This window comes from Pseudophryne corroboree, chromosome 2, assembly GCF_028390025.1.
Source record: "Pseudophryne corroboree isolate aPseCor3 chromosome 2, aPseCor3.hap2, whole genome shotgun sequence".
In the NCBI taxonomy this organism is placed as follows: domain Eukaryota; kingdom Metazoa; phylum Chordata; class Amphibia; order Anura; family Myobatrachidae; genus Pseudophryne; species Pseudophryne corroboree.
In genome coordinates, this window is record NC_086445.1 from 436,238,939 (window position 1) to 436,254,480 (window position 15,542).

General features: G+C 44.1%; 1 protein-coding gene across 5 annotated transcripts in view; it reads left to right on the forward strand.

Annotated features, from left to right (window-relative positions):
- The window catches only part of BBX (BBX high mobility group box domain containing), a 244,701-nt gene that overhangs the window by 177,652 nt on the left and 51,507 nt on the right, over positions 1–15,542 (forward strand). For 4 of the 5 annotated variants that reach the window (XM_063953620.1, XM_063953619.1, XM_063953624.1 and 1 more), the window contains 3 exons: positions 87–876; positions 1,336–1,465; positions 8,721–8,869. In XM_063953620.1, coding sequence (XP_063809690.1) covers positions 87–876; positions 1,336–1,465; positions 8,721–8,869 — 1,069 coding nt within the window. The remainder of the gene's footprint in view (positions 1–86; positions 877–1,335; positions 1,466–8,720; positions 8,870–15,542) is intronic. The other variant, XM_063953622.1, reaches the window with a different exon arrangement.

Here is a 15,542-nt window from a genome sequence, read left to right on the forward strand (position 1 = left end):
TGCTTGTGCACCTTTATACTATAGGCTTACCGTTGCTGCTCCTGGAGTTGCTTCAGTAGAATTTGACATTGTCCATTTCTTTGTAGATGTGTGTGGCCTCAGAAGCCGTGAAAATAGAAATTTCAGGAAACTTAAATCCAGAAAAACTGAAGGATTTGGATGTTGTGGAGGCAGACGAAGACATGAATGATAGCAGTGAGAAAGAATGTTCCAATGTTAGTGAAGTCGAAGGATTTAGCGATGTTAAAATTAAAACACACAGTTCTTCTTCCCCAGAGCGCTTGGATGCACACTTCGTTGGACTCCTTAAACAGGACAAAATTAAAAAGAAAAAGAAGAAAAATAAAACTGACCATGAAGCTGCTGAGAAAGGATCTCCGAAGAAGAACTGTAAAAAAAGACAGTCATCTGAGTCTGACATTGAAAGTGTCATGTACACTATAGAAGCGGTAGCAAAGGGAGACTGGAGTGTGGAAATGCCTTCCGTTTCTTCAGGCAAAAAAGTACGTACTGCTGCTAGTCCAAAACAGAACTCCTCAGACTATAAACCAACTAAGAAAAAGGCAAAAGCTAAAGAAAAGAGCGTGCTGAAAGATAAAGCTGCAGAGACTACCAAAGACTTGACAGAACCAGAGCCCATAATTTTGACACCTTCCATGGAATCTTCTTCTGAATTCCAGGAAGAGCCACTGTCTCCTGCAGAGGATGTCTCTATGCTGTGTTTGCCAGATATGCTGAAGACTGAGGATGATGACACTAACAAAAGGTCTGAAGCATGTGGGTCAAGGAAGTCAGAGAGAACCTGTAAAGGGGCTCTTTATAAAACTCTGGTCTCTGAGGGAATGTTAACCACCTTGCGAGCCAATGTTGACAGAGGTAAGCAAATTCAGTGTTCTCCCTTTTACCCCTCTATGGCTTACATTCTTCTTACCGCTGCCTTCACATAACATTCTGAGGTCCTGTGTCTGGCAGTCTTACTTCTTGCTGTTCTCACTCAATAGGGCTTTAGAAAAAGAGATAATGGCTTGTAGTTCAAAAAATAAAAAGCCAGTTAAAAAGTATTTGGAATTTAGTTAAAGAAAAAAAACTTTGTATGGCATTGCTTCTTTAAGGTTCACAAGTCAGGTATTAAGCCTTTCAGTGCTAAGGACGAGTCGCACTCATCCTCTGCACCTAAGGAGCTCAGTACTGTTTAAATTACAATATAAAATTTGGTTAGGTGGGGCAATAGAACTGTCCTACAACAAAGACATTGAAGATGTCTTTTAAATCATACAATAAATAATATGTTGTGACTATACAGGGAAGGATTTCATCTCTATTTTTATTTTATAGGTAAAAGAAATATAGGAAAAGGTGGCTCATCTGACCATGAGGGCTGTTGGAATGATGACAACTGGACCATTAATCAAAGTGGAAATAAGAAACTGAAGAAATTAAAACCAAAAGAGGAAGGGACCATTGGGTTCGTATCATATCTGCATTTCTCTGTAAAGATAATTTTCACATGTTTTATATATGACCCCCTAATCTAAATACATATTGACTTATGAGAACGCTTTACTAACAAACACAACAGGAATTCGCTACTTTTAGCTTAATTTCGCTTTTCCTCCTTTACTTTCAATTGTGGCATTTTGAATTGCAGTTGGCTGGGAATGTGACACCGTGCTGTTAGATGTCCTGCCTCTTCTGATTAGAATAACCATATTACAAGCTGTTGCTACTTGCCAGGGATAGTCCCACAGTTTAAATATATGCTTTTGGATGTTTCTGTGCATAATAATGATATCTATTATAGCACCTCTTGTCCAATATTGCATCGTATTGTCGCATAGGTAAGGGGACACCAATATTAGTCAAGTTCATGCAGACACTTTGTACATACAGTCGATTCTGCAGATTCTTTACTCTGACTGGTTTGGGCCACTAAGGTGGTGTTATGTTCATGTCAAATTAGGCTGAATAGGTTCCCTGGCATCAGCAGTTAAAGTTTTCTTTAAATGTTTGTCTATATATGAATGTGAGTAAGATGATGAATGACTTGGTACAAGGATGCTCTTATTATTTGTTTTAATGTTTAATCCAGATTATTGTCCCTTTAAACTTTACATGTAGCACACATTTTTATTAAGAGACAATTAATGTCAGTATTATAGAATAGAATTATGTAATGTTTAGTTTGCTATAAATAATTTCTGGAGACCAGATGTAGCATCCCGTCTCTGTCCAGCCCCCACCTCTGCAGTACAACCAGCGCTTCATCAGGTTTGATCTGAATACTTTTCAAATCAGACAGCAAAAATGAGGGCTTGGGTGTCACTGAGGTCTGTATACACTCCTACCTTCTAAAGATGTGAAGTCCCCAGGAGAGGTACTAGCAAACAGTTGTGGGGGATTCATTCAACCCCCGAAGGCAGCCTACAGGCTGCACTTATCGTGGATTTTTTTTCATGTCTGAGCCGAAAAGAAATATGCAGTAAATAGCCTGTTATCGGGTACAAACACAGTGTTAATACACAGGTCCGGTAACTTTTCACTTTTAACAGGTGAGAAAAAAGGTCTGTAAGTGAATAACCACAGGGGTTAAAGCCCGAGGCTACCACCGTTTTTCACCCACATTGAATTAACAGGTCAAATTGAATTCAGCCCTTTGACATGTCAGGTGTTTATACACTGCTTGGCCAAATTATTTTGCCCACCAAGCACATTTTATGCAAAGTAGCTGTTTTGCAGATAATGCTGACGTAGAATGTCTGAGTCTGTATAAGAGTGGAGGAGCGGGAGGTATGCAGAGACTAATGAAGTGCCCGCTCATGAAACAATGGGTAAACAACACAATCTGACATACTTTGAACGTGGAATTAATGTTGGCGCTAGCACCAGCGATGTGAACATTAACAAAACTGCTCCACTGTCTGAGGGTGGCAATTGTTAAAACATACTCAGAGTGGACCAGCTGTCAAAAAACTGGGTCTGAGCGCAAGGCCTGTGGTCGTGAACAGCTGCTGGATGCTCAAGTTGAACGGAGAGCAGGTGGACTTGTTCAGTCTCACAGACAGGCACCAGTGCATCAAATTACTGATAACCTGAATCAATGACCAATTCCGATAGCTTCTCAACGAACACAACACTGCACTTTACATTGTATGGACTACAGAAGCAGAAGGCTTGCCCATACATATTTGATATCTGATGCGAACAGGGTGAAACTCCTCCAGTTTGCTCAGGAACCTAGGAGTTGCACAGAAAATGATTGAAAAGGGTCATGTGTTCTGACTACTCACAATTTCTGACTAATCACATGGTGTGATTTCCAATTACACCATGCAGATGGTAGGGTGAGGATAATGGAGACAGCAGTATGAACGTATAGATCCTTCTTGCATCCGCCACAACTCTTCAGGCTGGCGGAGGCATCGTTATGGAGCTACAGTTCATCGCATTTGGGCTAATACTCCACATGAAACATACCAACATTTAGTAGTTCCATGCCTAGGAGAATTGAGACCGTATTCATGGCAAAGTACTAACCCAGTAGTCATAATACTTTGTCTACTCAGTGTATGTATAAAATTGACCTTCTAGGAGGGTGTTACATACTTAAAAAAAACATTCACATATGTGGGTTTATTTTAAAAAATAGCATGTTGTTTTGGAGATACCGTAAAAGTTATTTTTTATGTAGTGCCTTATGTACCATAATAAGGATCCCAGGCTGTATTCTACCTCACAGCTCCCCTATATGAGCATAGCCGTAAAACAAAGCAGCCGGGAAGTAAGCATGGGCTTCCATGACATTTCATGTTCATGTTAGAGTAAGGTGCTTGCAGCTAGAGAGCTCATGGGCAGCCAGAAAGGTACCTGACTTCCTGCTTTCTTTCTGCCTGGCATTCTCCTTGTAATAAAAAAAAACGTATATAGTAGAGCGCTATGAAAAGAATTCTTAGTTGTAATAGCATTAATGTTAATGCTTTTTTGAGAAGATGCGGTAGTTTTCTGGAGTTTTTAAAAACAATGCATCTGTGGATTCCTAAAGTTGCATCCTGAGGGTGATTTTTTTTTGCTTTCTACTGTATCTTTCCCTACAATACCTTTTGATGCTAGGCATTTCACAGTCACGGCTGGTCTCGGCACTTCCGATTTCCTCGTCACGTGGTATAAAAAAAAAAATTCTTACCAGATTATACATTGGAGCTGCCTTTTCTTTTCAGCAGACTTGGCTGGGAATTTTTCATTCCTTAGCATTCTCCTTGCGTTTAGCTTGCCACCTCTGCAAGTAGCCTGACAGCAGGTCCCTCCAGCTAAGCTGAAAGTGCTTATCCTTCTCTACTGAAGACTGGTTCTTTGAGTTACACAGTAGGATAGGAGTGCTGGGGCTTCTAGCCACCATAATCCCTGTGGGAGCAGCACTGTGATGGTCACTCCTCCCTCTCTATAATATTGCTGTGCTGGTTTGTTTTCTCTGTACTGTCTATTACTTCTTGTAGTTTAGACAGCTGCAGCTACTGTGTACTTACTCTCTGGTTGCTGGGTGCCTTGTTGATGGTGTGTGTGCACTCAGTTGCCCCTGTCTGTTTCTGTTTACTCAGTGTTGCAGTATGGCAGGAAAGGGTACTTCTATAAAGGTCAGGTCTCCCAGAAAATTTTTGCATGCTCCAGATGCAAAAAAATAATAGTTTACAGGCCCGTCTCAAGTAGGGTACTATGTGTGAATCCCCCCCCCTTAACACTCCGTATATATCGTCTTGGTTGGCTACCTTAGCAGGAAACTTGTCAGAGTTGTCCCAACAATCCCATCCACCTGGCAGGGCCATGGGCCGCTGGTAGGAATCCAGGTTCCTGTGTAGGTTCCCTGCCATCTTCTAGGGTATCAGAGCCTGCTTGGGCCCAGGGGTTAGCACCCTCAGTTCAAGGTTTAGTTCAAGTATTTTCTCCTTGGAGAGGATGATGGAGTCCTCCTACAGGGACTCAGACAGCTCTGCTAAACATTTGCCCCATAAGAGACAGCTCCCTTCCGTCCTACAGTCTGGGGATGAATCGAACGCAGATTTCTCCTCTCAGGAGGAGGAAAGAGAGATTTTAGAGGATTCAGACTGGGAGGAAACCTTCCCTCCATAGGCAGATACAGGGGACTTCCAGGGAATAAAGTCCCTTTATAAGGGTGGTTCATCAGGTTCTTAAGATCTCAGATATTGATGCAGCTGAGCCGCAGGAGAGCACATTGTTTAAGAAGAAGAAAATGCAGTTACCTTTCCCTTAGTTGGTGAACAATAATTAGCGCCCTGGAAACGTCTGGATAAAAAATTCCAGATGTCCAGGCGTTTTCTGATGCTTTATCCATTTCCATCAGTAGACTGATATAAGTGGGAAACACCACCCTTGCTGGATCAGTCTGTCCCTTCTTTCCAAAAAGACCATTCCTGTCCCGGGGCCACTTCCTTACGAGATGGGTCTGATAGTAAATTAGAAACAGCCCTGCTGCCACATAGAATCTACGTGGCAGCGGGGATCTCACTCAAGCCGGCTCTTGTCTGTGCTCTGCTGAACATTGAGGTAGAAAAATTGGTGGAACAATTGGTTGAGGGTCTTCGGACTAATGTTCCATGAGATTACCTGATTCCTCAGCTGAGCATATTCGAGAGTTGGCTGTTTACCTGGGAGATACATCCATGGATGCTGATCAGGTAAGTTCTAGTATCTCGGTGTCAGCAGTAGTCGCACGCTGTGCCCTCTGGCTTGGCAAGCAGAGTCAAAACAAGCCCTAGGGGCAACCCCTTTTCAGTTGACGCCTTGTTTGGTTCTGAGCTGGACAAGATCATTGTCCTGGCCATGCAAGAGAACACTACCTTCTTACCTTCATCCATGGTAGTTCCGCGTTGGTCCTCGTCAGGACTGTCCTTTCGTTACTTCCAGGCTTCTTCCTGATTTTGTGCCAAACCCAGAGGTACCTCATCTGTGGCTAGAGGTGGTAGGTTCAGAGGTCGACAGCCCTACCCTGCCTGTCATCAGGACCCCAAGTCAGCAGACACAGTGGCAGCATGTCAGTCTCTGATCCTATCTGGGGGCCCCCCATGGTGTGTACTTGCCTGTTGCGTTTCGGAGACGTTTGGTTCCAGACTTGTTCAGTCAGACGTTTGGTTTGTCAGTGTTGTATCCCATGGATACAAGATAATTTTACTCTCCCCCTGTTTTTCACCACAGGCCTGCCAGTCTCCATACAGAGGTTGATGCAGCAGGAAATAGACATGCTTCTTGTCTCCAAGGTCCTGGTGCCGATCCCGGTGGATCAGCTTACTCAGGAATTTTATTCCAATCTGTTTGTAGTACCAACGCTGGACGATTAAGTCTGGCCATTTTGAATCTCAAATCCTTAAATGTTTATTTGATGTTTAACCACTTCAAGATTGAGTCTCTTCATTCCGTGATCATGTGTCTGGAGGCCGAGGAATTTTTGGTGTCCTTGGACATCAGGATGCTTACATCCACATTCCGTTTTAGGAACCGCGTCAGACGTTCCTCCTGTTCTGCTACATTGGTCTCTCATTACCAGTTTCAGGTTCTGCCCTTCAGCCTGTCATCAACCCCTCATATGTTTGCCACGGTGATGGTTTCCCATCTCCAGTCTCCCCATGTCCAGTGTGTCTTACCTGGACAACCTCATTAAGGCATCATTTGCAGAAAGACTTCTGGCTGGGACATGTCACCCTGACACATCAGGTTTTCCAGCATTGTTGGATTGTCAGCTTCAAAAGTCCAGTCTGGTGCCATCCCAGCATCTCCAGTTCCTGGGCATGATTCTCAGTGTGTTTTCTTCCATGGTACAAGACTCAGGCAATTCAGGAGTTGGTCAGGATGGCACTCAGAAAGAAGTAGATTTTAGTTCACCTTTGTATCCACCTGTTATGCAAGATGCTGGCATTCATTTGAGGCTATTCTGTTCAGAAGGTTCCAATCCAGACTGTTTCAGTTGGACCTCCTGTCCTAGTGGTCAGGGTCCCATCTTTACAGGCATGTTCAGCTGTTCCTTTGGACTCTCCGATTGCTGCTTTAGTGGCTTCTGACCTTACGGCCTCTTGGCGGAATCACCAGTTACTGAGTTAATGCTCCATGACACTGGATCCAGAGGCGGTGGTTGTGGACACTCTGGTCGTACTGTGGCAATATCATCTGGTGTACCTATTTCCCATCTTTTGCTCTTCTGCTATGGTTGCTCAAATGCATCAAGTGCAACCCCCCTTTACCCCTTTCCCCCTCACAGTCATCCCGGTGGCTCCAGATTGGAACATGGTACTCTGGCCTTCTACAGCTTCTCACAGACGACCCATGGCCATTGCCAATCAGGCAGGATCTTCTGCAGCAGGGTGTGTTGGCGTACCTTGACTTGCCGTGTCTTTGTTTAATGGCGTAGCTGTTAAAGCCGCGATCCTAAGGCACAAGTATACCCCAGAAACTGTTATTTCTACCATGCATCGGGCCTGGAAGCTGGTTTCTGCAGCCCACTACCATCACATTTTAAAATCTTACGTGGCCTGGTGTGGTCTCCGCCTTCAGCCTATTGTGGTTCCTGTTCTGTCAGATGATGATGATTCTTCTTCCCCATCACTTGATGTTGTTTGGGCTCTTCGGATCTATGTTGCTTAGGCTTAGCATACTATCCCTTTAAACCAGGACTCCTGTGGATTACACAAGTTCTGTGGCTGGTTGACTTCAAGCCTGTATTTCACCTGGTTTTAATCGGCCACAGAACCTGCATATTCCATGAGCATCCTGGTTTAAAGGGATAGTATGGTAAGCCTAATATTGCTCGTACGGTGGCCCTGCACAACTCCGATTCCCTGCTTGTGCTTTATGATGCTACCAGACGTGGTTGGCCTTCTTCTAAGCAGATCCTAGCCAGGTGGATCCATCTGGCTATACATCACGCTTACATGGCCAGTGTTCCTGCCTACACCTACATCCAGCTAAGCTTATTCCATGGGCTTGGTTGGGACCTCTGATCGCAGGGGTTCTTCTGCTTCTCACCTTTGCTGGGCGGGCTATTGGTCTACAGTCCATACGTTTGTATGGTTTTACGGTTTTGATACCTTTGCGACCTCTAATGCAGACTTTGGTAGCAGGGTTTTGCAGGTTTTGTCAAAGCTCTACCACCCTGGAAGGAAGTTTTGGGACTTCCCCAGTGTAACTCTAGTGTCCCCTAGTGGATGAAAGAGAAAATAGGGTTTTGGTACTTGCTGATAAATCCCTTTCTCTGATTTCATAGGGGACACTGGATACCCACCCAGCACTGTTCTTTACTGCCTTGTTCTTTGGTATGTTACACCTGCCTGACCGTGTTTCCTGTTGGTGGTTCCTCCTCCTCCTCCTCCTTTCCTTTTTACTGTGTTGTGTTGTCTCTGCTCTCTGTCTCCATGCAGGCTTAGTTAATCTTAACTGAGGGCAGTGGGGTATAGAAGAGGAGGAGCCAGCTTTAGTTCTAAAGAATTCTTAAAGTGCCAGGCTCCACTCATCGCCCGTCTATAACCTTGTGTAACTCCAGTGTTTCCTATGGATTTGGAGGAATGCTATTTTTTTTTACCGGTAAATACCAAAATCCTATTTTTGCTCTCAAGAAATGTGTTTCTGTTTTATTAACTTGCCAATGCAGCTGTAACTACTGCACTGTTTTGAAGAATGAATTGTCCATTAATAATATTATTGGTCTACTTTTTGGATTTTAGATTGGCAAAGCTGGAAGAAGAGTTTGAGAAGAAGTTCAATAGCCTTCCTCAGTACAGCCCAGTTACATTTGACCGCAAAAACACTTTGATTCAGAGAAAGAAGAAAAAGCTTAATAATGGACAAGTTGAGCAACCGAAAGCAAATAAAGGTGGCTATTTATCGTTATTATGATTTTTGTTATTTTAGAAGTTGATTGTCCATGTACTTATAGCAGATACACCTCAGTGAAGGGGTTGAGTACTTGATACTGACATTTAGAATACAGGTGCTCACATGACCGACAGTGGCATCCCGACGCCTAGAATCCAGACACCTGTTGGGCAAGTATATTAATCCTCTTCCGACCCTAACAGACGCAACACACCCGTCCGCAGCCTAACCCTCTCTGGCATACGTAAATGCATGGCAACTTAATTAACAAAATACAGTTTGCATGTATATGTTTGCGGGTGTGACTGGCATCTGACATGCGTAGGATAATGCATTTTTCTCCTGCAGGGTCCACAGGTTATCCATAGGATAACATTGGGATATGATGGAGCAACAGCGAATTTGCACCAACCGGTCAAAGTTTTTTGGCCTCCCAGCATGCAGCGGGCCGTCCATATATTCCCGCCTCCTGGCTCAGGCAAATCAGTTTTTTGTTTGGTGCGGCAGGACCCTGACCATGGTCGTAAGATCTGCTGGTTTTTAGCAGCCGTAAGCTGTTTTATTTTATTTTTATAGTCTTACTATTTTTTCTGAGTGATCTTTCGAAAAAGCGTCTTATACGTACCTTAGAAAGAGTCACTCCAACAATTCCTGTGTCAGATGAACTAGCAAGTCCAGCAGACGTTACCAGGCTGTGGCCGGAGCACCGGGAGAAAGTAAGGTATCGGTTTCTGCTTAAAGTCGGAACACTGACACAGCTGCACTGTTTTTGGGAGGAGACTACCAAACAGTCGCTGACTCGACTGCCACTTAGAGTGCACCAGTGCTAGGCCTTAGGGATCATAGGCTCCAGGGGCAGTATGAGGCCGCGATCCCTAGGGTTATTGTCAGCAGTGGGGAGTCAAGACGCTCCCCTGGTCGCCCCTCCCCACGGTTCATGACCAGTTTCCTCCGAGTCTCCCGCCATTAACTGTTTTCCCACTTCCGTCTGAGACGCTGTGTACTAAGAGGACCCAGTTGCAGCATAGGCGGCTGTGTGACTGGTGCATCAGTGTTGACTTGGGCGTCTGTGTTCACTATAGGTTCACGATCGGTTGTGTTCACTATTAGCGTCTGGATCCACTCAGCGTTCACAAACGTATGGATCGTGTCCAAAATCTGTACAAGCCCACTCTACTAGGTCGGTGGGTTCTTCCTGGGCGGCTGCCCGGGGTGTCTCTGTTTTACAGCTCTGCCGAGCAGCTACTTGGGTTCAAACATGTTTGCTAAGTTCTATAAGTTCGATACTTTGGCCTACTGAGGACCTTCAGTTTGGTCATTCAGTTCTGCAGGAACCTTAGCACTCTCCCATCCAGTTTGGGAGCTTTGGTACAGCCCCATGGTACTAATATGGGACTCAATATCCTCTAGGACGTAGGAGAAAATGGGATTTTAATTACCTACCGGTAAATACTTTTCTCGTAGTCCGTAGAGGATACTGGGCGTTCGCCCAGTGCTTTGTTTCTTCCTGCACGGTTACTTGGTTAAGTATTGTTGGTTCAGCGGTTGCTGTTCCTGGTTTAAAGTTTGGTTAGCTTGGCTTTCCTCTAGTTGTGTGTGTTGGTTCGGAATCTCACCACTATCCTTTTATCCTCGGGCACAGTTTCCTAGACTGAGTCTGGTAAGGGGGGCATAGAGGGAGGAGCCAGCCCACACTATCAATTTCTTAAAGTGCCCATGGCTCCTAGTGGTCCCGTCTATATCCCATGGTACTAATGTGGGACCCAGTATCCTGTACGGACTATGATAAAAGGATTTACCGGTAGGTAATTCAAATCCTATTTTCTTTCACTATGTGTCAATACGGTTAAATTATATATATATATATATATATATATATATATATATATATATATATAAGGTAATACAGTAATATGTTTCTCCTACATACTTGAAATGTATTTGTAGTTGATTATGTGCTCATATTGCTTATTATACTAATGTATAACTGTGACTGATTGCTAGTGTGATTGCTGACTTTGCTATAATTCTGTCAGTTTTCTCTGTTTATTCTGATCCTCAATGCTGGTGCGAGGCAGGGTAGGGTCGGATTGCATGTCTCTTTAACAAATCTTAAAGTGATTACAGTCACAAATTGTGTAGTATACTGTGCAAGTGTCTGATTGTTTATCATATCAGGGGTGAGGAAAATACACGCACAGCAGCACCAACACTCATATCATGTTGGTCTTGCAAAGCTGGGTTAACCTCTCAGGATCTGGTTCAGGATGGTTTGTGTGCAAATTGTTTTAGCTTTCACCAAGGTCTCTTGAAAAATACAAGGCAGACACAGGTGCAAGTTGATCCCCCATGGGCTATGTTTGCACAGACGTTATCCAGTATAGCTGAGCGGATAATTCCAATTTCTGTACCAGGGATAGATTACACTATTAACCCTTACATGAGCATTCTACCTGCAGGTTATCACTTCCAGCAGGCGAAGCAGTAGCATCTTAACAGAAACAGGCTGAAAAGCCAGTGGTAAGTAAATCACATAGACCTGAAACAACATCTTCACAGTCTACACATGTTTCAGATGAGGGTTCGTCTGAGAAGGAAGACTCATTACACTCTGGTTCTGCATACGTAGTTGAGGAAGAAGGTCTCAGCTCAATGGACATATCTGAGTTAATTAATGCAATGAAAGCCATTCTACCCTTAGATTTTAACACAGGCTCTACTGATTCTTCTAAGGCACCTCCCAAAACAGTTAGGACTGAGTTTCCTGGGTCAGAGCAGCTGACAGAAATTATGGAAGAGGCTTGGGCTACGCCCAGTAAGAAAATTAGAATTCCTAGGAAATGGAATTCCAATTACCCTCCTCCGGCTGGGTACTGTTTAAAAAGGGAGGGGGCCCCCAAAGTAGATATGCATGTTATTCGATTACTGCTAAAATCTACATTACCTCTGCCTTCAACATCATTAAGTGATGTCACGGATAGGAGAGTGAATGGTTTTCCCAAAAAAAAATTTTTCCCTGTCTGGGACAATCATAAGACCAGCCATGGCTTCAGCCTGGATGGCTAAAGCAGTGGCTGCCTGGCAAATGCATTGGAAGGGGATTTTTCAATGTCATATAGAGAGCAAAAATCCCATGTTGTATATATCAAGTAGGCTGCAATATTTTTGGAAGAAGCAGCCTTGGATATGGGTACAATTGCCTCTCAGGCCTCAGCAGTAGCTGCTCGCAGAGCAGTTTGGCTACGTACATGAAAAGCTGATTCAGAGTCCAAAAAGGTTTTGGAGTCTTTACCTTTTACTGGAGATATTCTTTTTGGTAAAGAGTTAACCAGTATTTTGGAGTCAGAAGCAGACTCCAAGAAAGTAAAGTTTCTTCCACATACAAATTCATGCCTAAAATTCCAGCTTTTCGGCTCTTTCGGTCTCAAGGAAAAGCAAAAGGAAAAGTTGATGGCAAACAGTCCTAATACAACAGGTCTGGTAAGACCAAAAAGCATTGGACTACCAGAGGACTGGCTTCTAAAACAGAAGATAAGCCATCAGCCTAATGGTGTGGTCCTCCACCTGGGAGATCCCACGGTGGGAGGCCGACTTCTTCAATTTGCACAGATCTGGCAGCAGTCTACCACAGATGCCTGGGTGCAAGAAGTGGTATCTCACGGTTATGCGTTTGCTTTAAAGAAAAACCCTCCTGAAAGGTTTTTTTGTACCAGCCCATCTTTGGTAGATACGAAGGCCAGGGCTTTGCAAGAGGCAGTTCAGATATTGCTTCAGGAGTAATCATTCCAGTTCCTCCTGCACAACGAGGACAGGGTTTCTACTCCAACCTTTTTCTAGCCAGAAGCCAAATGGGCCGTTCGCTTGGGTGCCTTGGTTTCATATGGAGACTTTACGTTCCATCATTTTGACCATGGAGCCAGGGGATTTTATTGTGTCCCTGGAGATCCAGGATGCTTACCTACATGTTCCTATAGCCCTGTCCCATCAGCGCTATCTCAGGTACGCTATGTTCCAATAGCATTTTCAGTTCCAGGCTCTGCCATTCGGATTGGCCACAGCCCCCAGAGTATTTACCAAAATTATGGTGATAATGGCAGCTTATCTCTGCCAGCAGGGGATAAGAATTTTTCCATACCTCGACAATCTTTTAATCCTGGCACAGTTTCAGGAGTTGCTTCTGTGTCATCTGCAACAGACAATAGAGTGTCTGCAGAAGCATGGTTGACTCATAAATTGGGCAAAATCGTATCTGGTTCCGTCACAGTGGATGACTCACTTGGGGACTGTATTGGATTTGATCCTTCAGAGAGTAACTTTACCTCTGAACAAAATATCCAAAGTTCAGTTAAGGATTCAGGAGCTGCTACACAGTCGAAAGGTATCCATTCACGCAGCAATGTGAGTTATGGGATTGGTGGTGTCAACATTCGACATGGTAGAGAGTGCTCAGTTCCATTCGAGGCCTCTGCAACAATCTGATCCTTACCAAATGGAATGGTTTTCATCAGACAATAAAAACACAGAGTATGGTCCTTACTCTGGAAGTAAGGAGGTCATTAGCCTGGTGGCTACAGACATCCAATCTGGACAAAGGGAGTCCCTTTTGGATATCAGATTGGTAAATTCTGACAACGGATGCAAGCCTTCAGGTCTGGGGAGCAGTGTCAGGAAGGATTTGTTTCCAGGGGCATTGGACCAAGGAAGAAAGTTGCCTGCCAATAAATATATTGGAACGCTGAGCCATATATATGGCGCTGATTCAGGCAAAGGACATCCTTCAGGGAAAACCAGTTGAAACCCGCTCAGACAATGCGACGGCAGTAGTGTACCTCAACCATCAGGGAGGAACTCGCAGCCAGAAAGCAATGAAGGAGGTAAGTCGCACGTTAAAGTGGGCAGAACTTCATCATCCAGCCTTGTCCGCAGTGTTTGTTCCAGGAGTCCTAAACTGGGAAGCGGATTTTCTCAGTCGACACACCATTCAGGCACACTAATGGCTCTACACGCTGAGGTCTTCCAGACCCTGGTTGACAGATGGGGGTTGCCAGAGATGGATCTCATGGCATCCCATCAGAACAACAAAGTTCCCGCATACGGGTGAAGAACTAAGGATACCAAGGCGATCTTTGTGGATGCCCTGTCGAGATGGGACTTTCATCTGGCCTATGTTTTTCTTCCCATCGCCCTGTTACACAGGGTGGTGAGAAAGGTAAAAAAAAGGAAAGGGTGCCGTGATACTAATAGCTCCAGCTTGGCCCAGAAGACATTGGTACACAGATCTGCAGAGGATGTCGATGGATGCTCCATTTCTACTCCCTGAACGTCCAGATCTGTTGACTCAAGGGCCTTGTTATCACAGACATCTGGATTGACTGTCTTTGACAGCGTGGCTCTTGAGACCTCTATCCTGAAGTCAAGAGGATTCTCACAACAGTTCAATTCAAACAATGCTCAGAGCAAGGAAACCTTCCTCAGCTCGCATTTATCACCGAATATGGCAAGCCTATATTCAATGGTGCAGTGAACGGAAATTTGACCCTAGGGGGTAAATTTACTAAGATAGGAGTTCTATTTAAGATGGGATGTTGCCCATAGCAACCAATCAGATTCCACTTCTCATTTATCTAGCACCTTCTAGAAGGTAATACCTGGAATCTGATTGGTTACTATGGGCAACATCACATCTTAAATAGAACTCCCATCTTAGTAAATTTACCCCTAGGTCTTTCAGAGTTTCCAGAGTCCTAGTATTCCTTCACGCAGTAATGGATAAAGGTTTAAGGGTGGCTTCCTTGAGAGTGCAAGTGTCAGCACTGACTGTATGGTTCCAAAAGAAAATTGCCAACCTACAGGATGTGCTCACTTTTTTCCAGGGAATGCTGCGCATTCAACCTCCTTTTGTTCCTCCTACAGTGCCTTGGGACCTAAGTATTAGTTCTAAAGACCCTTCAAGTTGCCCCATTTGAACCACTTAAAAGAGTGATTCTTAAATGTTTGACAGCTAAAGTTCTCTTTCTACTGCCATGGCTTCAGCTAGAAGAGTTTCAGATTTAGGGACATTATGTCGTCCTCCATTTCTGATTTATTTATTTTTTTATCCAGATAGAGCAGTTCTCAGAACTAAAATCTGGGTATCTTCCTAAGGTGGTGTCTAAATTCTACCTTAACAAAGAAATTGTAGTCCCGGCTTTCCAAGGGCCGGACCTTTCTGCCAGAGATGCATCGTTTGACGTAGTCCGTGCCTTAAGGATCTACGTAGATCGTACCAGTACTATCAGAAAGACAGATTCTCACTTTGTTCACGGATTTCACATAAGAGGATGACCTGCTGATAAGCAGAAACTGGTGAGGTAGCTTTGGATGGCTATTTTAGAAGCATATTCTCAAGCTGATTTCCCTGTTCCTGATAATGTCTCTGTTCACTCTACTCATAAGGTACTTCCATCATGAGCAGCACAACAGATATGTAAGGCAGCCACATGGTCTTCCATTAAAACATTCATTAGACATTATGCCGTTGATACCTTTGCCTTTCAGCTGAATTAGAGCAAATGAGTCTCCTGTCCAATCAGGAGCGTCCCCACCACTAAATTGCTTTAGGACATCCCAACGTTATCCTGTGGATAACCTGTGGACCCTGCAGGAGAAATATACGTGTGGTAAGAACTTAC